Raw genomic sequence first — 27,982 nt, forward strand, 5'->3', positions numbered from 1 at the left:
GTCAGTGGGAATCACAGCCCCCCCCCCCCCCCCCCCCCCCCATTAACCACGTGACGGTTGTTGTGTCTCTGCCGTAAAGCGTTACAAAAAAATCGAACCACTGTCGCAAAGCCAAATTGTTGTGACAGCGGCTAGCAGTGACGTTAGCGCATGCGTTAGCCAGCTAGCCATTTGTCTCCGGGCTTCAAACTGTCATTGCAGCAACACGGAGGGATGCACCGTCTCCCAGGCGGAGTGCTCCACGTTATATAACGACACACCGAGATTATACACCCTGTGCGGCTGGCGGCCGAACACAAGACTGGATGTGAGAGGACACGACGCGGCGAGCCGCTAGTGGTCAGTCTGCGGGGGGAACCATTTTACGATTGTAAATGCCTCCGACACGTCTCGCTAGCTTAACGCAGCGAGTTGAACGATAACCGACGGCGTCGTGGATGGGTTTCGCTGAACGCGGCGCTCTCTGAAGATACGGTGACCGGTGCTTAGCGAACATCATGGACACGGCCGAGGAAGGTAAGCTACCGGGGGAAGTCGGTGCTGCAGTCAGCTCCCAGCTGGCGGATAGCTAGCATTAGCATCCCAGTACGTCCAAGAGAAGCAGCAGCAGCAGCACCAATGCTGTGCTGGCCTGCTAGAGGGGGAGTTAGCTTGGTAGCATAGCCTGGAAAACATGGGGGGGTTGTTAAAGCTTGTTTTGAAGCAGCTGAGCATTGTGTGAAACAGCAGTTGTGTTGTAAAATAGACCCAGGGGTTAGTGATGATGTCATCAGTCTCCTGATGTATAGGCTCGTATATCCGCTGAGTAATTTAGCTCTATACACACTACCTACCTAAGTGTCTAACCTCAGCGATGTTAAGCCTTTGAATGAAATTCCTGCATCCACAATCATGAACCTGTCAACACACCCCAGTCCCCACACCCTCTGCACATGTCAGCACATCTGGTTCTAGTTGTGCTCACTCACATCATGTGTTTGTTTATTTGTTTGTTTGTTTGTTTGTGAAGCTGACATTTGTCGCGTGTGCCGCTCTGAGGGGACCCCGGACAAACCCCTGTACCACCCCTGTGTCTGCACTGGCAGTATCAAGTTCATCCACCAGGAATGGTAAGTGTGGTTTGGCTGTGTCCTCCAGTTTGACAGCTGTTTATTTTTATTGTGACTCTGCAGCCACCCCTGATTCTCAAGATGCACGACTGAATAATATATTGGCACATCAACAGAGCTGATCGGAATTTGTCTTTGCAAGCTCACCCGGCATCTACACAAGAAAAACCTGCAAACACACTGTCAAAATACATCATCGTGTATGAGGCACATGAGTGAAGTCTGAGCTCTGAAGTGAAGAGAATATTAAACTCTAAAATCCATGATCAAATAAAGTACCAAATAAATGTTGAAATCAATAAAACCAAGATATTAAATGTTTAGATAAGACACCTGCATGGAGATCTTTTTGTTTAAAAAAGAAATGCATCAGCTTTGCTTCCCCTATTTAAAAGTTACTGAGCGACCTGCAGAGCAAGATCTAGTTTTTTCAGGAGGCCGACAGCTTTGTCTCTTCAGTGTCGCTCACTATTGACACTAATGCGAGTAATTTGCCTGAGGTGGGACACTGTGTACACATGTTGCTTCAAAACTCTACTTTACATTTACCTCCCTCTTACCTTCTCCTCAAAGTGAACTGGGTGTATTTTCTAGTATTCCCATACAGTTGTAATGAAGTTGACTGTTTATGAACTGATAGTGAAAGTTTCACTCAACTTTGTGTTAAATGCATATGTTGCAGTCGAAAATAAACACAGATTGATGCTTCCCATATTTCCAATATTTATTTTCCACAGCGGTTATTCTCAATGCACATGAGCCCAGCTTCTTTAGAGACTGTGTAGTTTCTTCAAAAGAAATCTTTGTTTGTTTATTTTAAATCCTGTGTTCTAAAAAAAGAAGGCAGGATCTGTGGAAACATGTGTGTTCCTATAATTAGATTGCTGATCAAAGAGGGTTATAATCAGATTACAACTGTTTAGTGTAAATAATGGCACTGGATATTGAAAATCCAACTTAATCTGGAAACAGGGATTTCCTTTTGTGAAAGTGATTAGGTTTTGTTATGTGGAGGTGGTTGTTGAGAAATTGTATAACTTGAAGTACAGGCTGTCCTTTATCATTATTACAAAAGTGGTTGCATGGTAGTAGATGTAATATAAGAATCGGGAAAAGGATGCAGAGTAGGGTTTCCTCTATTACATCCATGTTACATAGGATCCCAGATTACTGGCTTTAGTTGTGGTATTAGAATGGTGAACACAACCCAAGCTCCTGCCGGTACTATGGTGACCGTGCTTTGTCTCATGTGTCAAGTGTGTGTGAGCATCAATTGTGACAAGAGCGGTCAGATGGGTGGAAATCTCTAGTCAGAAGCAAAGGCCAGGTCTGGATTGTTCTGAGGGAACAGTTGAACCTCAGTCTGTGTGCATATCAGAATAACAACCTTTTGTGTCTGGATTGTATTGCTCAGTGTATGGAATGTTAAAGTTAGCTGTGCTTAGTTATACAGACAAAACATAACAAATCTCTGGTAGCAGACACACTATACTAACATTGTATCATCTATAATGCCACGGTCAGTTACTGTATCAAGTTATATGTGGACAGGACTTACTCACCTTACACCTTAAACACCTCAAAATAGCAGGTGGGCAAAAATCCCCACAGAAGGGTGCCAAATTCGTATATCAGTCAGTTTGACTGGATCCCGTGTCGGACTCAATTTAATTAGATCTCCTTCATAAATGAGTCGCAGGTTACGTCTTAGTAAATTATTCAATTTCAGAGTTTTCACCAGGAAGGAACGGTAATAACGGTAAAGTCTGTGTTGTACAACAAGAACTCTGTGGGTAACTCAGGGACATTTGGGTTATTTAACAATTGACTGTCTTCACAGACTTATACAATCATTAGTGTTTCAGTTGGTCTTGATTTTATTTTAGCTGCACTTCAACACCTTATGACCAGTGTCCCACAGAAAGCTCGGTTTTCGTCAGTTGAACCTTGAATGATGTAACTAGAGTTGAATTGAAAATTGACGTATAACTAGAGTCTGTGTAGATCTAATGCTGCCATATGTGTCTAAATCAGCTGATGTAACGACTCACTTACATAACCTCACTGGTAATCCCTTTAGTTTATCTAACAAAAAGCCAGGATGGTATTTGTATACCCAACATAGCAGCAAATGTCAGCTCATAAATATACAGTGTGTAAATTAAATGGAGCACTGATTGGCTTTCCGATCCCTCCCTAAAACGACTATAAACCAGCGTGTGAGGTGTGTTGCTGTGTGAGAAATGGGTCTTCAGGCTCAGAAACTATATTTGAGGAAACATAAAAATGCCAAGTCTGACTGTTCACTTCTTCTCACGTTATTCATTTTGTTTTACAGTTTGGTCCAGTGGCTGAAGCACAGCAGGAAGGAGTACTGTGAATTGTGCAAGCACAGATTTGCTTTCACACCAAGTAAGTTTGTTGCATTGATGGATCATCCACTTTCTTAAAAATAAAAAAATAAACGCTGTAAGCTTTATAAATGACTGTTTCATTTATGGAGAATCAGCATTTTTGCTAAGACACTATTTTGGATAATATGAATCACCTCCAGTATTGTAAACAGAAGATTATCGCAAAGAGAGTGTCTCTTATTCACTTTGTCCCTGTTTCCTCTTCAGTCTACTCCCCAGACATGCCCTCGCGGCTGCCCATACAGGACATTTGTGCCGGCCTGCTGACCAGCGTGGGTACGGCCATCCGCTACTGGTTCCATTACACACTGGTGGCCTTCGCATGGCTGGGGGTCGTTCCTCTCACTGCATGTAAGTAGTACACCCACACAGAGAGAAATGCAGAGATGAACAGATTATTCCTCGAGAGAATCTAGTCCTCATAAATGGATTCTTCAAAGCAGTTGACGATAATAGCTTTTATTTGATTTCAGCTATTAGTTTCTTATGCCTTCAAACCAGCGATAGCGTGGGCCAGTGGCAATAAGCTTATGGTTAGTCTGTCTATCGGTCCCACGATCATGATAACAATTTATCAGGAATATACTCGAGGGAATTTCTTCAGAATTATTTCAAAAGTTTACATGTAATTTAAGCATTGATACACTACTATTGATGAAGTATACATAATGACTTAACTAATAATGTCACTAATACATTTGTCTGGTCTCTTTGCCTCAGGTCGCATCTACAAGTGTCTGTTTACCGGCTCTGTGAGCTCACTTTTGACACTGCCACTGGACATGCTCTCTACGTGAGTGACGACACAATCTATCTTCGGCACTGCACTTAAAGGCATCATGTTGATGCAACTGTGCTCTACACGTATATTCTCTTCATGTCTCCTCACCAGAGTTTTTGTTTGTTCCTGCAGCGATAACCTGCTTGCAGATTGTCTTCAGGGCTGTTTTGTCGTCACTTGCACCCTGTGTGCGTTCATCAGTCTGGTGTGGCTCCGAGAACAGATAGTCCACGGTGGTGCGCCCCACTGGTTAGAGCAGCACCATCCGCCACCACCTAATGCTGCTGGGCAAGCCAATGAGGTACATTGTTTGACTGATTGCCAATTAGCCAGTCATTATTTCCATTTAACAAAAAAGTTAAAACACCATATTCAACAATATCTCACAAATCACCCACACGGTCATCTCCCTATATAAAATTACTGTATACTTCTCTCACCCTCAGGCACAAGCTGCAGGTCAGGGAGCCCCAGATGAGCCCCCCGTAGCCCCGCCGGCCCCTGCTGATCCCCCGGCCCAGAATGAGGCAGAGCCTGAGCCCCCCGATGTCCCTCCAGACCAAGGTGATGACCCAGAGCTGGAGGAAGAGGAGGGAGCAGCTGCTGAAGACGCAGACCCCAACAATGGAGCACAAGGTTAGACATTGGAGATGTCAGAGTTTCCGTCTGAATCCTTTTTTTTAACTGGCAGATTTAGCATATTTTAATCATTACTGAAATTTGGGTCAGTTTATAAATAACATTCATTTCAGGACTTTAAGACTTAAGGTTGAGAAACCACTTTTTGCAGCGGAAAACAACGTGTATCTGAAAATCTGTTTTATAATTTTGATAAACTCTAGAACAAACCGTTCTCCTGGTAATAGAATGTACAAATATTTTTTCACAATGGTCATTTTGTACAATATGCCATCTTAATTAATCTGACAATGATGAAACCATGTGTCAAAATTCTCCCCATAGCTCTTATATCATCATTTGCTTTGTTTTACCATGGTTAATGGACTGTGTCACTGCAGCTAAAGGAACACAAGGGAAAAGTCTCACAATAGATGGTTTTGCACTCACCGAATTTCCAAGAGCGGCGCAAATAAAAGTAGCAGCATTTGTTAAATAACATGTTTCTGCCTTTGTTCTAAAAGCCAGCTCAAAAACATCAGACCAGATGAACACAATGAAGGTGACGAGCAGGAAGATATAGCTAGAAATCAGTTTAGAATGATATTAAATTACACGACCTCACTGATACGCTGTTTGGATAAATACTTTTAACGTGTCAAGTTGGATAATTTAAATAATCAAAATTTCTGTCCCTGCAGATGACATGAACTGGAACGCCTTGGAGTGGGACAGAGCGGCCGAGGAGCTCACCTGGGAAAGGGTAATTCTTCATATCTACATGTCGTGACTCATCAGCCTGAGTACACACAAACCAAAATCAGTAACTTAACTATCTGTGTAAAACATCCTTGCAAACACAACACTTGCATTCTTCAATTTCCCTTGTAGATGCTTGGACTGGATGGTTCACTGGTATTTTTGGTAAGTCTTTCAATGCCTAGTTGTCATCCATTTTAACTTCACTTTTGTATGCGGAATGTAAAGTGTAAAATCTCACTTATTGATGATTATGTCTTTGTCTTGTAGGAGCATGTGTTTTGGGTAGTGTCTCTCAACACACTCTTCATCCTAGTCTTTGGTGAGTAAGGCTGTTTGGTCCTGGTCACAGACTTAAACTCTTATTTGTCATTATGTAATTCTGGCAATTAAGTTTATGCCACTGTCACAACGTTTCCTCTTTTTCTCCGTTCAGCGTTTTGTCCCTACCACATCGGGCACTTCTCCGTGGTTGGTCTTGGCTTTGAGGAATATGTAAGAATATACCCTCGTCAATTAAACTTATTATGCAATGTAATAACATAACAAATGAACCATACTTTCAATTTATTGTCTCCTTTGTACTTTTCCCCAGGTCCAAGCCTCTCATTTCGAGGGTTTAATCACAACAATTGTGGGCTACATACTGCTGGCCATGACGCTCATTCTCTGTCACGTATCCTTCCGCCAAACTTGAATCCCCTGTTCTCTAGTGAAATGTAGAACCTAAGAGAATTCCATTGTTTGCTGGCACACAAAATATTACAGGGCCTGACATTGCACATTGAATTTATTTATGTCTGCACCTGAGTGTGTGTATATGTGTGTGTAAACTGCTGTTATCGATCCTTAATGGCTGTCTCAGGGACTTGCTGCTCTGGTCAGGTTCCAGCGCTCCCGGCGTCTCCTGGGAGTCTGCTACATCGTTGTCAAGGTAACCACGCCTTACCCGAACGTCTGTTTTCATGTTGCTCGGTGGAAATACACACTGAAGTATTCACTCACTGAGATTTACTACCTGAACAAAACACTGAATTACATTTTATGTGCAATCACACTCACAGACTGAGGGATATAGAAATAATTTATCACAGTGTGACTCAGAAATAATCAGATAAATGGCTAATGTGGTTGCAGGGTTAGGATGGCCATGAGACATGTTTCTGTTTCCATTACAGGTCTCTCTGCTGGTTGTTGTGGAGATCGGTGTGTTTCCACTCATCTGCGGCTGGTGGCTCGACATCTGCTCTTTAGTAAGACTCCGAGCTGTAATTTGTGTTGTGGCAATGTGAAGGTCAAACATTTACATTTTATTGTTTCAGATATAGTCTTGTATTTTGTAATGAGAAATATTGTCATAAAATAGAATCGATAGCTACTAATAGCCTGAAACGGTTCCTCCTCCAGAGACAGTGATGGCATAATTTTATAATTTTGTCTCTGCTTATGTAAATTCAGTTGATGCTTTGTCTTTGTTGATTTACTAAAATGAAAGTAGCCGTGTCTACCCTGTGTAGGCATCTGTCAGAGAACTCTTGTAGTGGTTGCATTGTTGCTCTCACTTTACTCGTCTATGAAGCTGATATCAAACATGCAACTCCAGAAAATATCCTCAAAATTGGGTCCGGGCATTTTCTGGATTTCTATTTCACATTAGAAGAACGAAGCAAGAGAAAATAGGTAAAATGTCCTGAAAAAACAGGCCAGGGGTGCCATCTGAGTTGACCAGCAGGAGGCAGGACAGGACGTATATATTCTGCTCTCTACAACAAAAAGCTCTCAAACCACGTAATCTTTCCAAGTTGATGTCTTTGACAGCGTCCCGTATCGCACCTCCTTCATCCAAAACTCATTTTGAATTTCCCTGCTGTATTATCACAAGAGCTCCCTCTGACACATTCCAGACATTTTACTAGAGAGTTGGCAGGACATATTCTGAGAAATGTTGGAACCAGCTAACTCGGACACTCGCTGGAAAATTTACGGAAAATGTCAGGACTTCAGTTCTTGTCTGAAAGCAACAGTCTGAATTGATTTGCACATTTTGATGCTTAGTGGCACGATGTCAAAAACACCAAGTCCTTCTCCACCCACAGCTGCCACTTGAGCTTGTCCCCTGTGCTGCTCGATGTTTTCCTAAACTTGTCCTGAGCCTTTCAACCTGCCTCAGAACAGATGGAGCCACTTTCAGAGCAGAAGGGAACCACATCCCTCCTGCTCTGTAGCTGTCAACCTGTGAAAATAATAAAAAGGCGAAAAATGGACTGTGTGGAATAAGCCATTTATATCATTTCAATTTGTCCCATAAATTCAAAGGAGCCTCTGATGCTGAGAAGGGGGAAATTAAACAAACTTCTACCTGCGTGTACTGTCAGAAATCACCCTCTTTTTCTTATCTAAACTGTGGATTCCTTTGGGCCAAGACAAGTCATTAAAAAGCATCGTCCTTGAAGCGATGCGGAATATGAATCGATGCTTTCTGTGTCTAACATTTACTTTCTTCTTCCTGCAGGAGATGTTCGATGCCTCACTGAAAGACAGAGAGTTGAGTTTTAAATCAGCCCCTGGCACCACCATGTTCCTGCACTGGCTTGTGGGAATGGTCTATGTCTTCTACTTTGCTTCTTTCATCCTCCTACTGAGAGAGGTAAATTACTTAATGTTTGTTGACATTTCAGTTTCATCTATTGATACTTGAAAATCCAAAAATCTATAAAAGAAACTTAGCTTGTTGTTAAACTTGTCGTTTGTGCATCAGGTGCTGAGGCCCGGAGTGCTGTGGTTTCTGAGAAACCTCAATGACCCCGATTTCAACCCGGTGCAGGAGATGATTCATCTGCCCATCTACCGTCACCTGCGGCGGTTCATCCTGTCCGTGGTGGTGTTTGGTTCGATCGTGCTGCTCATGCTGTGGATGCCCATCAGGCTGATTAAGTTACTCCTGCCCACCTTCCTGCCATACAATGTCATGCTCTACAGGTAACCAAAAGTATAGGTCACTTGGCAATAATCTGTGTCAAAGCTACTGCTTTGTCTTTCTGATCATAAACTACTTTTGTAGTTATTTATCTATCTGAGCATCTGCTGTATATAACTTAACAAAACTGTTTTCTAAGCTGGCTGATTTTGTATCTCAAGTGTTCCGTGCCACCATATGGGTCATGCCTTGGTCCACACACTGTTCAAATGTGTTTGTCTGACCCTGTCCACCTGTTTCCCCCAGCGACGCCCCGGTCAGCGAGCTGTCACTGGAGCTATTATTACTTCAGGTTGTGCTGCCGGCGCTACTGGAGCAGGGACACACTCGGCAGTGGCTCAAAGGCCTGGTCAGAGCCTGGACAGTCAGTGCTGGATATTTATTGTAAGTCAAGTATAAATACACCTTAACGTATCTCAATATTCTTCATGTTGGCTGTCTGTAACTGACTCGTGCCTTCGCAGAGACCTTCACTCCTACCTCCTCGGGGAGCAGGACGACAATGATGCCAACCAGCCTGTGAACAACAACAACAATAATAATCCTCCACCCGGTCAACATAACAACAATAACAACCCTGCCCCGGCTGTTGGCGAGGGCCTACATGCGGCCCATCAGGCCATCCTGCAACAAGGGGGACCAGTAGGTTTCCAGCCCTATCACCGACCCCTTCGCTTCCATTTCAGGGTGAGACATAGATCAATTACCGCTGCAGTTTCTGGACCAGGCTCTGGGGACTTGTTTGATATGCACAAATAGAAAGTATTGTTTAGTTTTTACAGTCTTTCCCACATGATTAGACTATATAATATATCTACAGCTCCATTGCTTCACTTTGTGCCGAATGCAGAACAACCCAACCTGAGTCAAGTGAGGGTTGATTACATATTGTGATCTCTCCAGGGGCCCCTGATGGCCAGTATGACTTTAACAGAGGGGAGTGTTGTCTCTGTTTTTATTAGAGAGAGAGTGGGACAAGTAGAGCCAGAGCGAATCAATGCACTGAGATCATACACATCTGAAACAGAAAAAGAAAATCAATATATGCCGGTCAGTGTTGATATCATGGCCGTCAGCCACCAATAAATCTATGTAGGAAACACTGAGTGGTGTAAGAATATTTTCAGGTCATTATGAATCTGTGGTGGGACAAAGAGGACTGTGGCTGGCCACTAGAATCAATGTAATTAATTCAATGTCTCAGAGGCATGCAGCCAACATTTGTACGTTTGGTTTCTCTAGGCTGCAAAACCACGTGGTCCCAAAGTACTTCACCAAGTCATTTCTTTGTGTGACATTGAAAAAGCTATAAAAGGGAGATTCTGTTGCATGTTTTACTTTGGCTGCTGGGAATGGGCAACACCCTCTTAATTTATAGTTACTGTAGTTCTCCAGGGTATGCTGGCAGGCAGATGGATTCAGAGGGTTAGAGTTAGTCTTTTTTTAACTGTTACAGGACAAAACTAACATTCATTTAGTGCCTTATATTATCAGTCACAACTGAGAGTGAAACAGAAAGAGTAGAGTTTTCTTCCATGGCTGGTTATGGTTTTAAGAAAGACCAAATAAAGGTGTTTGGTATTTGTGGTTTACCACACAAAATTAAGGAATGTGCCAACGCCCTCGGACGTACAACTCAACTCTTGTTATTCTGCGGCTCCTTCTGAAGTTCAAGGCTTTGATCTCAATGTGACATTTGTCCTACATATTCCAGCTCTACGTTAGAAAGCTTATATTTCTACAGTGTTGGCAGGGAATTGGTAGTGATAATCAGATATGATTAAAAGTTTGATTACTGCTCCGTATTCTCTTACAATGTCTTTCCTCTTCTTCTGCAGATTGTGTTGCTGATAGCGTTCATGTGCATCACGCTGCTGGTGGCCAGTCTGGTGTGTCTGACTCTACCAGGTGAGACGTGTTTTCACTCTGTGGACCAACACCACTGCAGTAATTGTAGGGGTTGTCAATAGCCACTTTTATACAAAGCTCCTGCTGTAAATAGCACACTGTTATTCAAGAAATAGGGCTTTGACGTGGACCACAACGGGGGGGGGGTCTGTCCTGCCATGCTCACTCCGCCTTTTGCACAGTTGTCGATCTAGCTCTGTGACTACCTCCACTTCTGGGTTAAAGGCGGAAGAACAATGCCACCCCCCACCCCCCAACTCTGTGTTCATACCTTTTTAATACAGAGCTGCAAGGCAGTCCCGCATTGATCAGGCTGTGTAACAGGATTTATGTCTATGCAGTTTAAGCAGCTCCATTTTAAGTTGAAATAGTTCTCTTTATTTAGACTTGAGAATTTGTCTCGTGTGTTTCAGTCTTCACCGGGCGCTGGCTGATGTCCTTCTGGACGGGAAGCTCCAAAATCCACGAGCTGTACACGGCGGCATGTGGCCTGTACGTTTGCTGGCTGTCTATCCGCGGAGTCAGTGTGCTGTTGGCCTGGATGCCCCAGGGACGCACGGTCATCTTCCGCAAAGTCCAGGAGTGGACACTAATGGCAAGTATCAGTGATCAGCCTCCGTTGTTGGCAAACACCAAGACTGGGCAGAGGATTTGTGCTGTAATTGGTTTCGCTCCGTCTGGACATTAGATTATCTTGAGCCGCATTTTTTTGGTGAAGTGGTTGGTTTCTAATTAAGTTTATTAGTCATCATGTAAACTTTGCCAGCATCTGCCCGCTGGTTATATCCTAACTCTGGAGCTTCTACTCAGGTCTTTAACTCAGCCAGTGCTGCAGTAGTTTCGCCCCCAGAAGGATGGAAACTTAAAACAGCCATATTTAATCCCATAATCTGCTTAATTAATATCTGTTTATTTTACATCCTCTCTTTGGTTGTGCAGATTCTAAAGACCCTGGTTGTTGCTCTGCTGGTTGCTGGAGTCATCCCACTGCTACTGGGACTGCTGTTTGAACTGGTTATTGTGGCTCCTCTCAGGGTTCCCCTGGACCAAACACCTCTTTTCTACCCCTGGCAGGTATGATTATGTCTCTGTGTTGTATGAGCACGTCAGTCTTTTTCCATCTCTTGTTTCCTCCTCTGTATAACAGACTTGGTTTTACTGAAATTCTACTGTGTTCACCCATTTGAGTCTTTAATTCCCAGGCTTATTTCAATATTCCTTCCTTCTTTGTTCTCTTCAGGACTGGGCTCTCGGAGTGCTTCATGCCAAAATCATCGCTGCCATCACTCTTATGGGCCCTCAGTGGTGGTTGAAAACTGTTATTGAGCAGGTGGGTTTTACATCCAAATTTTATGTTAACTGTCAGATTTGTGCTTCTTCTAATCAACAAATATTAATTTGCCTTTAAGATCTGCTAAGATCTAGATAAGAAACTAATTCTCGAATATAATCATGTTGGTTGTATACCAACATTTAAGTTATTTATAGCACATAGCAAGAGCAGCAGAGTAGATAAGTGGTTGGTCTGTCCTTGAGAACATGTTTTGATGGTACGTCACTCAGGTCGTGTATCCTTCAGCTCGACAGTGAATCCTAACCATGTTCATTCGTTCTGTTTTGTAGCTCACTCTGTTTTCTGAAGTCAATTCAATTGTAATTCGTTCTACAACTAATCCAAACTTTCTCCCTCAGGTTTACGCAAACGGAATTCGCAACATTGATCTCCAATTCATAATCCGTAAACTGGCTGCTCCAGTCATCTCAGTCCTGCTGCTGTCCTTGTGCGTACCGTATGTAATTGCTGCTGGAGTGGTGCCGGCTGTCGGTGAGTGTATATTTTGATTCATAAGAAATGTATTTGTTTTAATCTTTCAATTTCCCTGTTGGTTTGGTAATTACACCTGTGAAATTGACCAAAACAGGAGCAGCACACTTAACCATACCAGTAAATGTAATCCAAGTAAAATATGAGTTTATTGCAGATGCCTGCTGTTCACAAACTTTTTCAGTGACTACATTGTGATCTAATGGGAGGTTCAATGAATATATATATATATATATAACTGAAGTGGATTGTTGTTGCAGGAGTGACCCCAGAGATGGAGATTCTAATGCAGAGGAGGATCTATCCATTCCTCCTGATGGTGGTCTCGCTCATCGGCATCCTGTCCTTCCAGATCCGACAGTTTAAACGCCTTTACGAACACATCAAGAACGACAAGTAAGAACTATTTTGTTGTTCGACAGTTGCAACGTTGAGGATGTTAATTGTAGAGCAACTTTCCAGTTTTAGTTTTGTAAGTTGAAAAGTAACAGTAACAATCCTTTTATTTATGTGATAATTTGCCTTTACAGGTACCTGGTCGGCCAGAGGCTCGTCAACTACGAGCGCAAAGCCGGAAGAGCGAGCTCGAGCCCCCCCCCAAACCCTGTCGTGGAGTAACTGCTTGTGTCACTCGTCACCACTTTTTTTTTTTGCACTGGTTAAGTTGTGTACACCTTTCACCCACCCCTTTTGATTTTTCTACGACCATAATCCTTTGGAATCTCCTGTGGATGTTGGTGGATTTGATGGATGTCATTCCATTTTTTGAATTCCCTTTCGCGCCCCCATCAAAAGGTGGGACGGGAGGAGATTGTGCTATAATCATGGGACAGCTGAGTAACCCCCTCCCCCCTCTGATTGACGGAGAAGTCAGGAGGGCGAGGGTAACAGGGTTGGATTTGAATCCCGACATCTCTGTTGTTGTTCATGCCTTGCTTTGTAAAGTGCTGCCTGATAATTGTACATGTGTAAATACTTTGAAACGCAGACTTTGTCTTACCAAAACAAAAAGACAGATGGATTAATGCAATGACCATTGTACATCTTAAAAGTGTATGTATAATTTATTAAATCAAACTGACAATTTATCTTTTTGTTGGTGCATTTGTGACGATGTGGTTGTTGTTTAACAGGCGGGGGGGGGGGGGGGTTGTGACAGTACAAAGGTGAGTTTTAAACTATAGCCTCAAATCATTTATTTATAACGAGTCAACAAAACACTGATTGAAGTCATCTCAATAAATACAAAGATTGTTTTTCCATAATTCCCTCTGACAAGCATGTTGTGTTTTCACCTGTGTACATTTGTTTGGTAGTTTTTAAACAAGATTACTAATTAAATTACCATTAAATTTTGGCACGGTGCAGACAAAGTTGTGGATCCAGGAGTTGTTGATCACTTCCCAGGAAATCATTCATGGGGCTTGATGAGAAACAATCTGGCATAACTAAGAGACTGATCCGTCTTGATCCAGCAGATGTATCTAGGGTTGCAAAGGGGCGGTAAATTGCCGGAAATTTTCCAGAAACTTTCCATGGGAATACTCAGCTCGGGAATTTGGGGAATTTTGAAAAAAAAAAATTACATAAATTAAACGCTGAGCAAAAAAAACATTCAAAACTCTGTTTTTAAGATGTATGGAATGCAGCATACGTTGCACGTTGAATTTTCAACCCTGCACTGTGCATTTCTCCAGCACATGCGCAGATAATTCCCAGCATCATGCACACTACAGCAGGGCTATTGAGGCATGCTGTAGTGTGCAGGACTAGTCAGGTAAGTTTCGATGATATTACTGGGGGAAATATATTAGCATGCTGATTGAGGACTGTTCATCTAGCCTATTTCTATTCATTTATCCATCAACTGTAAAAAAAAAAAAAAAATTAAGAACATTCCAATTGGCCAACTATTTATATTTCTGGCATTGCTTTAGTGCTTTTCTACAAGCTTTTTTCTCATCTTATTCTACAGAACAATTCCATCTCATGTGTGGAGACATTTCACTCCAGCCAATGTAGAAGGAAAGGCTGTGTACATTTGCAAATACGATGAAAAGACCTAGGCTAAGAATGACACAAAGATGCAGAAGCATATAGTCAAGTGCCCAAAGTTTCCTCAGGGCTCAAATCAGCGTAGACCGGGGGTGGTGTCATTGTCTGATCCTTTGGTGTGAGTGGAGAATTAAGCACAATTCCAAATTCCTCTGCCAAAATGACGTCAATCTCCTCATCTTGAAGTTCTCTGGTGGTGGATTTGAACCCTGCTCCCTCAGTAGGGAAAGTGGTGGAGATGAGCCTGCGGCCCATGCATGTGAGCCGTCCACCTGGTTTCAAAATGGTGCAGAGGGATTTGCAGAAGAAGATAGAGCAGGGGGAGCTCTGGTGGTACTGGCACATGTCCGTGAAGTCCTCCAGGCTCCTGGGATCGAGGGTGAACTTGTACACCTCCTTCCAGTCTCCATCCGCACCTCTGTTCTCCTCTCCTTGCCATTCCAGAAAGTGCATATACCCTTGCTTTCTGATGCGGTACACTCTGTGGCCCTCCGCCTGGGGCCCGCTGGTCTCCAGAGAAATCGGCACAGAGAAGCCTGCTCCGCCGAAACCGACGTCGCACAGCCAGCGGCGGCCCTGGAGGGTCACCATGAGGACGAGATGGTCAAACGGTGGCCCGTAGTACCCGCTGATCAGGCCCTTCACCTGGGCGGAAAGCATGGTCACCTGGAAGCCCAGTGAGCACAGCAGCCAGGAGAAGAGGCCGTTGTTCTCGTAGCAGAAACCGCCTCGGTGCCGGGTCACGATCTTGTCGTAGATCAGCGGGAGATCGAGCTCCACTCGCCCGCCGCTGTGCACCGTCAGGTCCTCGAACGGCACCGACAACAAGTGACGAGTGTGGACCGACCGCAGCGCGTCCAGGTCGGGCTCAGCCGGGACCGTGGACCCGATCCGGTTCAAATATTTCTGCACATCCATGTCCGAGGAGCTCCTGCGTGTTCCTGCTCTGCTTTTACTGAACAACAACTTCAAGACGATTCAAACCTCGTGCACACAGACTTTCCCCGCTAGGTTTCTTTATGGTTTTCCTGGTGCATTGCTGCTGTTCTCTTATTGTTTCATTCTTTCCTAAAGCACCGCCCAGCTGGCGGAGAGCTGACATAACACTTTTTCTCTATCTCTGGGGTAACTCCTGCAACAGCAGTCCACTTCAGTTATATATATTGTTTCATTGAACTTCCCATTAGATCACAATCTAGTCACTGCAACAGTCATCTGAGATAAGAAGAAATGTGATAGCACTGAAAAAGACGAATATGTAAGAAACTCATTTAACTTCGATTAGAAAGTGCATTATATGGTTGAGTGCGTTTCTCCTGTTTTGGTCAATTTCATAGGTGTAATTACAAAACCAAAAAGGAAAATGAAAGATTCAAACAAATACATTTCTTAAAAATCAAAAGATGCACTCACCGACAGCCGGCACCACTCCAGCAGCAATTGCATACGGCACGCACAAGGACTGAGATGACTGGAGAGATTCTGAGAGATAATTATCTCTGAAATTCCGAGAGATAAGTTCAAAAAGAATAAAAACATAAATAAGAAACTCCCTGTTTTTCTCACTTTCTCAAGTGAATGCAATACGCTTCCGTAGCAAGGGGTTTTCAATAATATCAATAATATAAATAATATCGATATCTGAAATGAATTTGATCGCTGTCCTCGCCCACCCCCTCCCTGCGAGCGCCGACGTGACGTCACAGCGCGACACTCCCTTGCCCCGGCAGAGGGAGAAAGATGGCGCCCACACACGTACTGAGATGCTGTCAGCGGGGCTTAGCGTGGATCCCGGTGATTTTCATCGCCCTGGTGGTCTGCTGGTCGTACTATGCCTACGTGGTGGAGCTGTGTATATGTGAGTAGCCTCCCCGGCCCTTCGTCTCGAAGCCGCCGGTCCCACCGCCGCTGTTTTCATTGTGACTCGTCCTCCCCCTGCACTACCGAGCAGCCGCCGCGGTCCAGCAGGAAGTAAACGGACTGCAGCTCAACAATGGCTCCGTCCAAAAAAACACCACCCAGATCCAGCGTTTTGTCAGCGAGCGGCCGGTGAACAGATTCATGGAGAGTTCCGTGTGAGACCGAGGGGAACTGTCGCTGTTTGTATCCGCTGCCTGGCTCGTCTCTGTGGGTTTTATTGTGTCGAGCTGCCACGGACACATCAACACTTTTCCTCCAGCTAGACTTCCGCTCGGCAGCCTGGCAGGTAACGGGCTGGAGCCAGGCTCGGTTCGGTAGTTCTGGTTTCTAGCAGGAAGAACTCACAGAGATCCTCATTATTAGTGTTATATCGTTTTAAATCGAGGATCAATTCATTAGATAAACACGCTGGTGACACATTACAGGTGACCAGTGAGTAAATGGCGTGAGAAACATGTTGATTACAGCTGTTTAATTATTAATTTTATCATTTTATTTCCATTAATCAACAGACAAAATGCTGTTAATGAGCCACTGTTAGTTATAGAGGCTAATTTCCATCTGTCGTCCCCATAGCCAGTTTCTACAAGGCAACGGGAAGGAGCATAAAATGGCCAATTCTATTTAACAAATTCAATAATAATGTCTTTATTTATATAGCAGTCTAAACAAAGTGATTCACAATTCAAATGCACAACTAAAAATAGCATCGAAACAAACAAAAAATAGTCATAAAAGAATAAAAACGGTAACATTTTTAGGACTGCACTATAAAACAACATCAATCATTATCGCAATATAATTGTCATCAATGGCAAATAAAAAAGGTCCGATATACATGATATAATAACTGCGCTTTGTGCATAGTACGGAGATATGACACATTTTACTGATCGACTTAAGATCTGTAAAATGTTGTTTATCAAGAGTTTGTCATTCTCTGCCCATTAAAGAAGAGTTTAAAACCAAAACCTTCACTCAGGAGCAAAAATTACTCTTTAATCTTCAAATAAATAATGTGACATTTATCAAGATAACTATCGATATGACTTTACGTATCCCATATCGCCTAGCCCTAGTGCAAACACCCAGTCAACACCCAATCCCGCTCTACGATGTGCAAATACACAGTGAGCCCTGTTTATTCTGAATTTGTATCTCGATAAAAAGAGGAAAAGGTCCAAGTGATTTTGAAAAGAGGCGTCATTGTTGAAACTCGGGCGTCAGGAGCTTCAGTCACGAAGGCTCATCTGACGAGTCTTTCAACTGGAACAGCGACCGCAGTCACATCTCTGGGAGAGGGAGAGAGAGAGACATAAGTAAATTGTCATCGACGGCACATTTGATGACACCACAAAAACAATAGCAACTTTTCCTAAGGTGATTAAGTATGTCGATGCAGGAATGGTTTTCGGAACCACATGTTTGTCGCTCTCCACCAACATCGTCTAAACATCAAATCTGTTTGAATTGTTATGACAAAAATTTAAAGAAAGATGGCTCCACTGGTGGTGAGAGAGTGCTTTTCAATTTAAGTGAAGTTTCTAAATATCAGCATATTCTTTTGAAACAGAATTTTTTCCGTAACAAACTAACCCTAAACCTCTTTAATCATGTTGGGACCCCTCCAATTTATCCTCGGTCCACATTAGTGATCCTGAACCCTGGGGTTGGGAAACACTGGTCAGATATAGGTTTCCTGCTGTACATTTTAATAACTCTACTTAACACGAGATATGGATGATTACAAACAAATGTATGTTCCCCTTGTGAAGCCATGTCTGATCTTTTTTACTGTCTAATGTTACTTTCATTCTGTTTATCTCTTTCAGTCACCATCCCAAGCATAGGAGAGCAGAGTAAGTGTCCTGAGGAAAACTGAATTCCTGAACTGAGACTGTTTACTACTTATTGGGATCATCTGTTTGGTTCAGACCCCAGACAAATGCATGTATTTAATGTCAGTGCAGACATTACACTGTATGTTCTTGATCCTGGTGCTCTGTCTTTCCCTCCAGTCGTCTACCTGATCTTCTTCCACCTCTTTTTCATCATGTTTGTGTGGTCGTACTGGCAGACCATCTTCACCAAGCCTGCCAACCCTTCCAAAGAGGTAGGATATAATAATCCAATTTGCCATTTGGAGCCTACTGTGTGTGTAGAGCTGTTTTTCAGCAAGAAAAATTGGGTCTGGGCATTTTCCAGAGTTTGTCTTTCCCATATAAAGAACACAGGAGGAGATTGTCAGAGTCACAGTCAGGCATGTTCACAACAGGAGCCGGATTTTCCAAAAAGCTTTCAAATCTTGTTGTCTTTCCAAGTCGACATCTTCAAAGTGTACATGTGTATCTTCTTCCAGTTTCATTTCTGTCACGTCGTCAATATGCCCACTTGCTCGCTGTCAATTTTCCGGACATGTTATCAGTGGGCTGGCATGAGAAGTACATAGCCACTGACCCGATCTCACATACAGCCCATATGGAAGATTTTCAGGAAAGTGTGCAGATTTCCGTTGAGGTCTGAAAGCAGCTTATGTCTACAACCCCCCTGTTGCCATGAAGTCAACATGATGAATGTATTTTTCTAAAGAGAATTGAATGTGCTGCTCCTGTCTCTCCAGTTCTGCCTGCCCAAGGCTGAGAAGGAGCGCTACGAGAAGGAGGAAAGGCCAGAGTCCCAGCAGGAGATCCTCTGGAGAGCCGCCACCAGTCTGCCTCTGTACACCCGCACAGGAGCCGGAGGTACGTCTGTGTGTGCGACCGTGCACGAGAATGGATTTGTCTTTTCTGTTTATAGGAGCCTATATGTCCTGTGGTGATAACGTGTTGTTGTTGTTGACATGAACAGCAATCCGATACTGTGACCGCTGTCAAGTGATCAAGCCCGACCGATGTCATCACTGCTCCGCATGTGACATGTAAGGAAACCAGGTTTACTGAATACAAAGTGTTGATTCAACCGAAATATTCTGCTCTTCCTCTTGCCTCTCACCCCTTCAAGTCATTTTTTCAATGTCTCCTCTTTTATTCTGTCCGGCAGGTGCGTGCTTAAAATGGACCACCATTGCCCCTGGTATGTGTTCATGTCTTTCAGTTGTGTTATGCAGGTATAATGTAGAGATGAACCTGAGTTCCTCATCATATAAAAGCCCAGAACTTCCTCTTATCCCAATTCTTTTTACTTATTCATTAAAGGTCTGACAGATAGTGTTGCAAATTCTTTAATGTCATTGGTTTTAACACTTTATTAGAATAATGATTAGCCAAATGAGCTGCTGAAAATTGTGCCTATGCTCTGGATTGTTTCTAATCTTAGAGGCTAATTAAATATTAACCATCGAAACAACACTGCAACATTGCCTGCGGCACCTTTTATATAAAGTTCAGATGCGGTTTCTTCCTGGAGAGGGTGACGTCTGACTTTCGGTGTTTGTCTGTCTGCAGGGTGAACAACTGCGTGGGGGCCTCCAACTACAAGTTCTTCATCCTCTTCCTGGCCTACTCGCTGGTGTACTGTTTGTTCATTGCAGCCACCGTGCTTCAGTATTTCATCAAGTTCTGGACGGTGAGTGACTGTACACAGACGCAAAGAAGAGGACTTGTGAATGTGTGTCTGAAGTATGTCGAGAGATGTTCCGACTGAATTTTTCCTTCCTAATACTCATACCTGGACTTTGTGTATTGGCCGATACCAAGTACTGATCCGATGCCAGTGTATTTAAAGAAATACCAGCTTGTATGACATATTTTAACAGTTGTATGCTACCAACCCTGCTGCATGCAACAGGAAACAAATACACTTTAAAGACATGGTTTTGGATTGGTACATGGATGCGCATACTCGTCGATGGCGGGCTTCGCCTTTTTCACCAGAATCTGGCGCATTTCCGATTCTGGTATCAGAGCATCTCTCGTGACGTTGGAGAGGATGCAGATGTGGCTGCGTGTGAACTCCGGGTCCAGCATCCTCCTCAGCTGGTTGTGCATGGTGCTGACCTCTCCTGCGCCGAGCTGTGCTGCTCCTCTGTCTTGTCTGTCCTCTCTTGCCCCTCTTCACTCTCTGACCCCTCTCTGTTGTCCCCAGCTCTCGGACACTGGGTCATTGTCCTCCGAACTCTTGTCTTCTCTGTCTGCCTCTCCTCGTTCAGAACCATCAGTCACACCACCCATGCAGCCTGCAAAAGACGCCCTCCTGTTCTTTCCTTCCCCTTTTCACTTTTGTAGCTGGTCCACTTCGCTCTCCTCTCATCTTTACCTCTTTCGTCCCTTTTGTTTCCATTACTCTGGTCCCACTTTGTGCATTCACCCACTTGCTTTCTTTCTCTCCCCCCCCTGTCACCATACTGGGCTTTGACTTGTGTTTGCCTCCTGGTTTTTAAGTGTCTCCTCTCCTGCCTTTTCTCTCCTGGTGTTGCTAACCAGTCTCGTTTCTGTTTGTACTAAAGCTTTGCCGGAGGAAATCGGCAGAGAACTGCCCTAAGGTAACCCAGTCATCCTCCAAAGCGTTTCAGTGCCTCCCCATCGTTAACTTGGGTATTGTAATGATGTGCATGTAGTGACATGGTTCATGTGACACTCGTCTTATTCATCTTCCCTTTTTTTTTTTTACATAGACCTTCTTTTAATATCCTCGGTGGGAATTTGTAATTGATGACCCTCCTCTTCTTCTGTCTCTTCCCCAGAATGAGCTGCCAGACACTCACGCCAAATTCCACGTCTTGTTTCTTTTTTTTGTGGCGGCCATGTTCTGCATCAGTATTCTGTCCCTCTTCAGCTACCACCTGTGGCTTGTGGGCAAGAACAGGTCCACTATAGGTAACACACACACACACACACACACCACACATACTCACACACACTCGACAGGTTTCTCTGCTATTTAACATGTGAACACATTTCACTGCATCTAACATCAACACAGAATTCAACACATTTTCTGAAATCTCTCTACTTTCTCATTAGGTTAATATTATAAATTGAATCAGTTTTATTTCTTAAGCACCTAAACAAGGTTACAAAGTGCTTTCATAATATATGAGGATAAAACAACATGGACCAAAACAACTTTTAATATAACTGGGGGCTGGACTGTGCTGACATTTAAAAGTCATTAAATCAATCCTGAATTCTCAAAAGTCAAGACACTGAAGATTGACGTGTTAAGTTAGAAGGTTGTTCCTGTTTTGGTTATTGTTTGTTAAATAATCATTGTGTTATTATCTTCTCTCCATTCTTGTCTCCAGAGGCCTTCAGAGCCCCAGTCTTTAGGACAGGCTCTGACAAGAACGGCTTCTCTCTGGGTTTCCGTAAGAACGTCGCTCAGGTCTTTGGAGACCAGAAGAAATACTGGCCACTTCCCATCTTCACCAGGTAAAGAATACAACTTTAGAAATGAACATGCTGTTAGCAGAACTTAATGTTTACTCTTCCTCTCACAGCACTAATGGAAAAAAAGCCTCTTTTACAGCTGCATGACACAGTTAAAAAACAGTGTATCTCTTTCTTTTACATATCAGATTACCTTTGTTGCCAGTCTAACCTGATACAGATAGTTGCCCTGCAGGTCAACTGCACCTAATCTTGAGTTTCCTCCTTTTTTACTGCAGCCAGGGAGACGGTCTGACGTTCCCTACACGGCTGGTCAGTGCTGATGTGGAGCAGGCAACAGTGACCCTGAACCCAGAGGCCAATAAAAGGTGAGCAGTCCTGCTGGGACAAGGGTTAAAACATATATTGTTTGACTTGAAGTTCTACTCAGGATTTATGTTTGGGAAGGGTTTTTGAATACACACTTTATTTATATGGCACTTTTTAACATCACAGTTTACAAAGTGCTTCGTAGGATGGGAGAAGGAGGCCACATAACCACGTTTAGGTTGTCGTAAAAAAGGTGGTGTTCAAATTAAATGAATAAATATAGAGTTATGACACGTGAAAGCGGTAAAATAAAAGTGATGGACTCTGCGAGCCTTAAATCCTCAGGCCGTTCCAAAGCCGAGGGGCCCTGATTGCAAAAGCATGTTTATCTTTTAGTTTTCAACTTTGACTTTGGGACAACTGGCAGAGTTCCCATCAAAGGCTGGATGCAGGTCAACGACTCTTTGATGTAGCTTGGGGCCAGACTTTATAAATGATCAGTGAAATCTTCAAATAAATCCTAACAGGGACCGGGTGTAAATATGAATACTTTTTTAATTTGTCGCCATGCAGTGCTGTGGACGTCCCTGTGAGCCCGGTCAACGACTCGCAGAATCGCCTCCTGAGCAACGACCAGCATGCCAACAACATCGCGGACCACCTGGCTAACAACACCCTCAAATCAGGTGAGCCTCGCCAGGGACGGGAATATCTCACAGACAGAATTCACGTGAAAATACTCCTGTCAGCTCATCGCTTCTTCTGTCTGCCTCCACAGATGACAGTGAAACCATTACAGTCTCCATGGAGAGCGAGTCCTAACCAGGTAACGTTGAATCACTGGAGTTAGTCTGCAGGTTCGGTTACAGCTCGACATTTTTTTGTACATGGGAGTGTTGCCCTGCACAATTATGTACATTTCTAGTGTGATTCACCTACTAACGTGTGTTTTGTTTCTGCTTCCTTCGTCTCTGCAGGAGAATCTCCTCAATCATCTGAAAACGATGCCTTAAGCAACGCAGCAGTTTAGTTCGTCACCATGGCAACAGTCTCCCACTGCAACCTCATCCCCACAGACCCGCTCAGCGTAACCGTGGAAATGCATTCATTTTGCCCGTCACAGAACAGTAACACATTGGCCTTTTTTTTTCCGCATGCAGTGTCGTAAGAAAATCTTACACCAACCACCCACAGGACATGACATGCAAGGTTGTTCCCTCTAACACCAACACACATGCAAACTGTCACACATTCAGCCATTTCCTTTTGCTGTTTTAGTTTCATTATTTTCTTACAGCTGGAGCATTTATTTAGAAGATGAAAGAAGCCTGGAGGGATTTTCTTTGCTGTTATGATACAACTTTTTGTGCCAAAGGCTTCCTCGGTGCGTCAGGACTCGTTTTAAAGGCACAAAGCTGCAGTGGAGAGTGGTGGACAAGCTGGATCAGTGTGTTTGGTTGGAACATTTCTCTTTCTTGTTTTTTTTTTTGTTCATCCCTCTGAAGATGGATCAGTTTACTCATGTGACATTTTTATATTCTATAACACAAGCGTATATCTGGTCCGCACCCTTTTTTTTTTTAGATGGATGTTTCCCCTCCAAAACCCGGACAACATGAAAGAGGACTCTACTGCACTGAGCCAGTGCACCACAGGGAAGCCTGTAGCTGGGTTTTGGATAACAGAGCGCAAGAAGGAGCATTTGCACTTTGTAGTTGATCAATATCCATCTAAACAACATGCTGCTTTTTTCCCCCCTATCATGTCCAAAAAAGCGTCCCAGGTAAAACAGATGTCGGATAATGTGATTTATGGCGTACTGTGTGTCTGAATGTGTGAATGTGTGTGTATAACAGTTGAAGTGGCAGTTTTTTCTTTATTTTTTAATTTTCTAAACGTGTCAGCTTTATGTGCTTTTGTGGCCAACTCGTTCATCAACGTGCTGCTTACTTACGGACAGTATGACCTGGGAGATGCGTTTCACACATTGCAATGTGCAGCGTCCTTCACTACCTGTTCAGGGTCGGTTCATTATGTCATTGTGATGATCAGTGATTGCTTGCCCAAAATGTCTACAGCCGCCTGTCCTCTCTACAACTCAGTGCTTCAACCTTTCACTAAGACACCAACACCCATTGCCAAATAAGGGCTCGACCTGTCAGGAGCTCTGACCTTTGAACCTGCAGTGTTTACAACATTCTAGCTTTATCTTGTCCTCACTGGCCAATGTCTTGGTAACCAAATTTACCAGTCGTCGTGGAAAACTATTTTACACGGGTTGCATCTGTCCTGCCCGTCTGTGTGGGTCATGATGGCCTTGCAGCACCAGTGCTGGCCGGCAGGTGGCAGCAAAGCTGTTATCTGCCCTCATTCCGGTGAAGAGCTCTCTGTTCTTCACAAGCATCTGGCTCAGGGCTCAATTCACTTTCTGTCGAATTTGCAGGTGCAGCTTTCATCAGAATGAAATGATCTCATAAAATGATTCACCATGTTCCTGTGAAAACTCGTCCAGGTTAAATCGAAAAAAACAAAGTGAATTGAACCCAATCCATCTATTGTTAAAAAAATAGGTTGTAGACTGCAGCTTCTGCTCCTCCTCTACTCTTTATGTAATTTGGAATCAACGCAGTGTTGTGACCTTGAACTGTTTTAAGCGGATTTAGCTTGTGTAAAACTTGACAGTGAATTGTCTTGTCAGTGTTGAACGTCTGGGATGTGACTCAAATGACAGAATTTTTAAAGCACCAGGAATCTAAAGCAACTGCATCACGTGAACATCTGTTATGTGAAGAACAACCAAATAGCAATTTTACAGGAATGAAGTACATCCTTTTTCCGGGGAATTTCTGTCATTTATATGCAACTTACTGATTTACATTTGAGGGAGATTCGAGGTGTCACTGCTCACATCCGTCTGGTCACATCCCTGACTGTTGCCTCCCACTAACTCGACCCAATCAGACTCTGGTGATGTACAAGTTTACAGCTGTTTCTGTCCTGTAGAGTGAACTCGTGGTGTTGTACAGTGTGTTTCTCGGTAATCGTCCTAATTGTGCTGAATGTACCACAGACAGGACAGTGAGGGTGTTCGGCCGTATGACGGAGCGTTTAAAACAGCTTTTATGTTTACATTTTATCCTTCCAATCATGTTTGACCTTTTGAGCCCTTGTGTATTTCTCTACAAACAGGTGATTGGAGGATATTTGTTGCTGTATGGATCATGCTGTCATGGTGGCTGAGTACAAACTGTGGTTTGATTTCAGCAGATGAAGTAACTGTTGAATATCATGGTCCAGACCAAGGTTGTGTTTTGATCAAATGTGGATCTTTTTTTCTAAACCTCATATGTAAACTTTTAGTAACAGGTAAAAACATAATTAAACTATCTTGTATAACGAGCTTGGCTCATTCCCCTCATCATTCACTGATTCTAAAACATTGGACCTGTCTTCTTTGTTTAACAAATCGCCTGTAATGTGCCTCTGGGCAATTTGGCCTAGAGACTAAAGTGTGTCTCTGTGTGTGTTTTGTAATCCTTAATTGAGTGTTCTTTTTGTAATACTGTCGTCTTGGCAGAAATGCTTCTGTGCAGCCATGAGATTTTTTACGTGTCTGTGTACATAGATAACCGTCTGAGTGATGATAAAAAGCATGGCGCCTAACTTCTGTAAACACATTTTTAACATAACAGGGATTATGGTGATAAAACAGACTGGTTCTTTTTCAACTGTAGCCAGGGGTATCATGTTTTAATTCAGCTTTACCCTGGTCTGCTAAAACTTTATAAATGAAGCCATAAAAACTCCTGTGAAAATGGAGGAAGGATCTTAAAAATTCAGTTGAATTTCAAAAAAACATTTCACATCTGTATCATACACAGCGCAGATGTTGCCTATCATAAGTTGCTTACTGCTACATTTTGATTTATTTTCTTTACAATATCCTATTTTACAATGTTTGTGTATATAAATTGATAATGTATGAAAAAGACTACATATATATTTTTCTTGTCTGATTAATTTTACTGTTCCTATTTTGTGAATGAAGTACATGCCTCTACACAAGTAACGTGAAAATAACAATAAATGTTTTTTTAAACCTCCAGTCTAATTTTGCTGTCATCAGTTGTGTAATTTCTTTCATCAAATGAATGGGAATGATAAAATACCAGGCAATATAGAAATATGTAGAAAGAATAAAGTGGACTGAGTGGAGCAGATGGAGTTCAATAAAATAAAATAAATCTAATTCTTGGATGTTGGGGTTAACAAAAACAGTCACCTCTGTCCTTTCATGCAGCTGAAGAAATATTTGTTTTCACCTTTCTCACTCCGAAGTCAATTAGGATGGACACAGGCAAGATCCACTCCCCAGGATTTAATGAAAGGTGTATTTGGGTGTGATTGGTGAAGCAGCGAAAGGAGACATTGTGCTTTTGGAAGATGGAGCCTAAAGGGACCATACACCAACCAACTAGAATGGGCCCAGAATTTGATCCTTGGGGTACTCCATAAGTGATTGGGGCAGTAAAGAAAGAAGATAAACAATATGAGGGCATTGCGGAAATAGTACGATTATCAACTGTCTAAAAGGTTGCACTGACGTCTAGAATAAATACTGGAATATTTACTATAGTCAAAGACTTACATTTTCTTCTAGTCCCACTGATTTATCATCGCTCTCCTATGGCTAAGGCTGTCAGACTCATATGGACTCAACTTCAAAATAAAATGTTCAGTCCTATGTTTCCTTCTTGTCCAAGCCGGGTGCATATGATACCCACAATGCAACATTTCCACCAAAAGATAAGCAGGAGCTTCAAGAGTATCAAGCATCAAGACTTCCTACCTAGTGCCCGTATTTTTTCATTTTCAAATTACGTCTTCAGCACTAATTTAACGCTAAAGATCATTTTTAGTGAACTATTTTTCCTGGAACAAATTGGGATCTGTGTTGATGAGCTGTGTTGATGTGTTTTTGTCAATATAGCTTATGTCTTGAATTCCAAAACTTGCTCAATATCCAAGACAACACATTGTGTATGTCAGTGGAATAAGAGGACAGATGGTGTTGAGGCTATTCATTATTAACATCTGCCCTGTCCAAATTCCTGGAATGAAACATAACTTGATTAGAGTACCATGAAAGATCTAATTACAGCATGGTTACCAAAAGGAATAACTGTGTTTAGCCTTGTGCTGACAGAAGAAGAGTGAGTAGGTGATAGGAACAGTAAACACTGCTGTGGTTGCTATGCAGGGTATAAAAAGTGCTTTTTGATAAGCACAGAACAAAAGTAAAACAGGCTTATTGCATCATGACCGCAGGTTTTTAGAAGAGTCAACAACCTTTGCTGACTTATAGATTGAGGAGTCCACGTGAACCGTCCTGGTTATCTGTGTGACAGCCAGGCCTTTGACTTCTGTTGTTGACTCCTCTGTTCAAGCTTCACTTTAAATTTTCTTTGAAAAATTACCCGACGTGTCCACTTGTAAATCCTAAATTAAGGCCCCTGATTATTACACATCTGTTTTGTGGATCTGTGCAGCACACTGGCCAAGATGAGAGCAGCATAATGTTACAAACACTTTAAGTAAACAACACATGAAGGAAAACATATTTTTCGAATAAATATTCAATTGTTTTTTTAACACTTAAAGAAGTGAAATACGAAGGATCTATAGAAATAAGACAAAACTCCACAGAAGCATAAAATATTTAAAAAAAAAAGACAAATCAATGTTAGTGTTAACTTGTTTTTGTTGCCTCTTCGAGACCTTTACCTGCACAAATACTGATCTTTTCAGGACCAGTAGACCTCATTGGGACCGAAGGCTGGTACCTAGGAGGAAAAAACAAATTTCTGACTCCCAGTAAAGCTCGGTGGTAAGATGTGAAGTGTGGTTAGGTTAAGGTTTGGGTTGAGTATAAATCGGTCATGGTTAAAATAAAGGACAAGGTGTTTGTTAAGCCGTCCAC

At 42.8% G+C, this 27,982-nt stretch overlaps 3 protein-coding genes across 3 annotated transcripts; 2 read left to right on the forward strand and 1 right to left on the reverse strand.

Moving 5' to 3' along the window:
• The first annotated feature begins 116 nt into the window (after positions 1 to 116).
• LOC128425936 (E3 ubiquitin-protein ligase MARCHF6) lies at positions 117 to 13,479 on the forward strand. The gene is made up of 25 exons (XM_053412773.1): positions 117 to 516; positions 1,010 to 1,109; positions 3,448 to 3,521; positions 3,731 to 3,874; positions 4,244 to 4,316; positions 4,437 to 4,605; positions 4,751 to 4,940; positions 5,624 to 5,685; positions 5,814 to 5,846; positions 5,952 to 6,003; positions 6,118 to 6,176; positions 6,277 to 6,357; positions 6,547 to 6,615; positions 6,860 to 6,934; positions 8,194 to 8,328; positions 8,440 to 8,660; positions 8,905 to 9,042; positions 9,123 to 9,345; positions 10,497 to 10,566; positions 10,980 to 11,161; positions 11,506 to 11,640; positions 11,807 to 11,896; positions 12,259 to 12,391; positions 12,652 to 12,787; positions 12,922 to 13,479. The coding sequence occupies exons 1-25, from the start codon at positions 498 to 500 to the stop codon at positions 13,007 to 13,009; spliced, it is 2,751 nt and encodes a 916-aa protein (XP_053268748.1). The 5' UTR covers positions 117 to 497; the 3' UTR covers positions 13,010 to 13,479.
• LOC128425938 (arylamine N-acetyltransferase 2) lies at positions 13,100 to 15,654 on the reverse strand. Its single transcript, XM_053412774.1, has one exon. The coding sequence runs from the start codon at positions 15,362 to 15,364 to the stop codon at positions 14,492 to 14,494; it is 873 nt and encodes a 290-aa protein (XP_053268749.1). The 5' UTR covers positions 15,365 to 15,654; the 3' UTR covers positions 13,100 to 14,491.
• Positions 15,655 to 16,163: 509 nt separating this feature from the next.
• On the forward strand, positions 16,164 to 26,113 carry zdhhc20b (zinc finger DHHC-type palmitoyltransferase 20b). Its single transcript, XM_053412374.1, has 13 exons — positions 16,164 to 16,304; positions 18,199 to 18,225; positions 18,385 to 18,479; positions 18,987 to 19,107; positions 19,214 to 19,283; positions 19,406 to 19,438; positions 19,810 to 19,930; positions 21,048 to 21,180; positions 21,609 to 21,735; positions 21,972 to 22,061; positions 22,576 to 22,688; positions 22,781 to 22,828; positions 22,980 to 26,113. The coding sequence occupies exons 1-12, from the start codon at positions 16,187 to 16,189 to the stop codon at positions 22,822 to 22,824; spliced, it is 1,092 nt and encodes a 363-aa protein (XP_053268349.1). The 5' UTR covers positions 16,164 to 16,186; the 3' UTR covers positions 22,825 to 22,828; positions 22,980 to 26,113.
• Positions 26,114 to 27,982: the final 1,869 nt, after the last annotated feature.

The sequence above is a fragment of the Pleuronectes platessa genome, chromosome 20 (genome assembly GCF_947347685.1).
Source record: "Pleuronectes platessa chromosome 20, fPlePla1.1, whole genome shotgun sequence".
Taxonomy (NCBI): domain Eukaryota; kingdom Metazoa; phylum Chordata; class Actinopteri; order Pleuronectiformes; family Pleuronectidae; genus Pleuronectes; species Pleuronectes platessa.

Excerpts from the sequence above, each read along its gene's own strand:
- LOC128425938 (XM_053412774.1), bottom strand. The coding sequence starts at position 15,364 with ATGGATGTGCAGAAATATTTGAACCGGATCGGGTCCACGGTCCCGGCT.
- LOC128425936 (XM_053412773.1), top strand. Across the intron at positions 5,686-5,813 it reads AGGAGCTCACCTGGGAAAGG|ATGCTTGGACTGGATGGTTC; the intron begins GTAATTCTTCAT and ends TTTCCCTTGTAG. Across the intron at positions 11,641-11,806 it reads CTCTTTTCTACCCCTGGCAG|GACTGGGCTCTCGGAGTGCT; the intron begins GTATGATTATGT and ends TGTTCTCTTCAG.
- zdhhc20b (XM_053412374.1), top strand. The coding sequence starts at position 16,187 with ATGGCGCCCACACACGTACTGAGATGCTGTCAGCGGGGCTTAGCGTGG. Across the intron at positions 16,305-18,198 it reads CGTGGTGGAGCTGTGTATAT|TCACCATCCCAAGCATAGGA; the intron begins GTGAGTAGCCTC and ends TATCTCTTTCAG. Across the intron at positions 21,181-21,608 it reads CAAGAACAGGTCCACTATAG|AGGCCTTCAGAGCCCCAGTC; the intron begins GTAACACACACA and ends TCTTGTCTCCAG.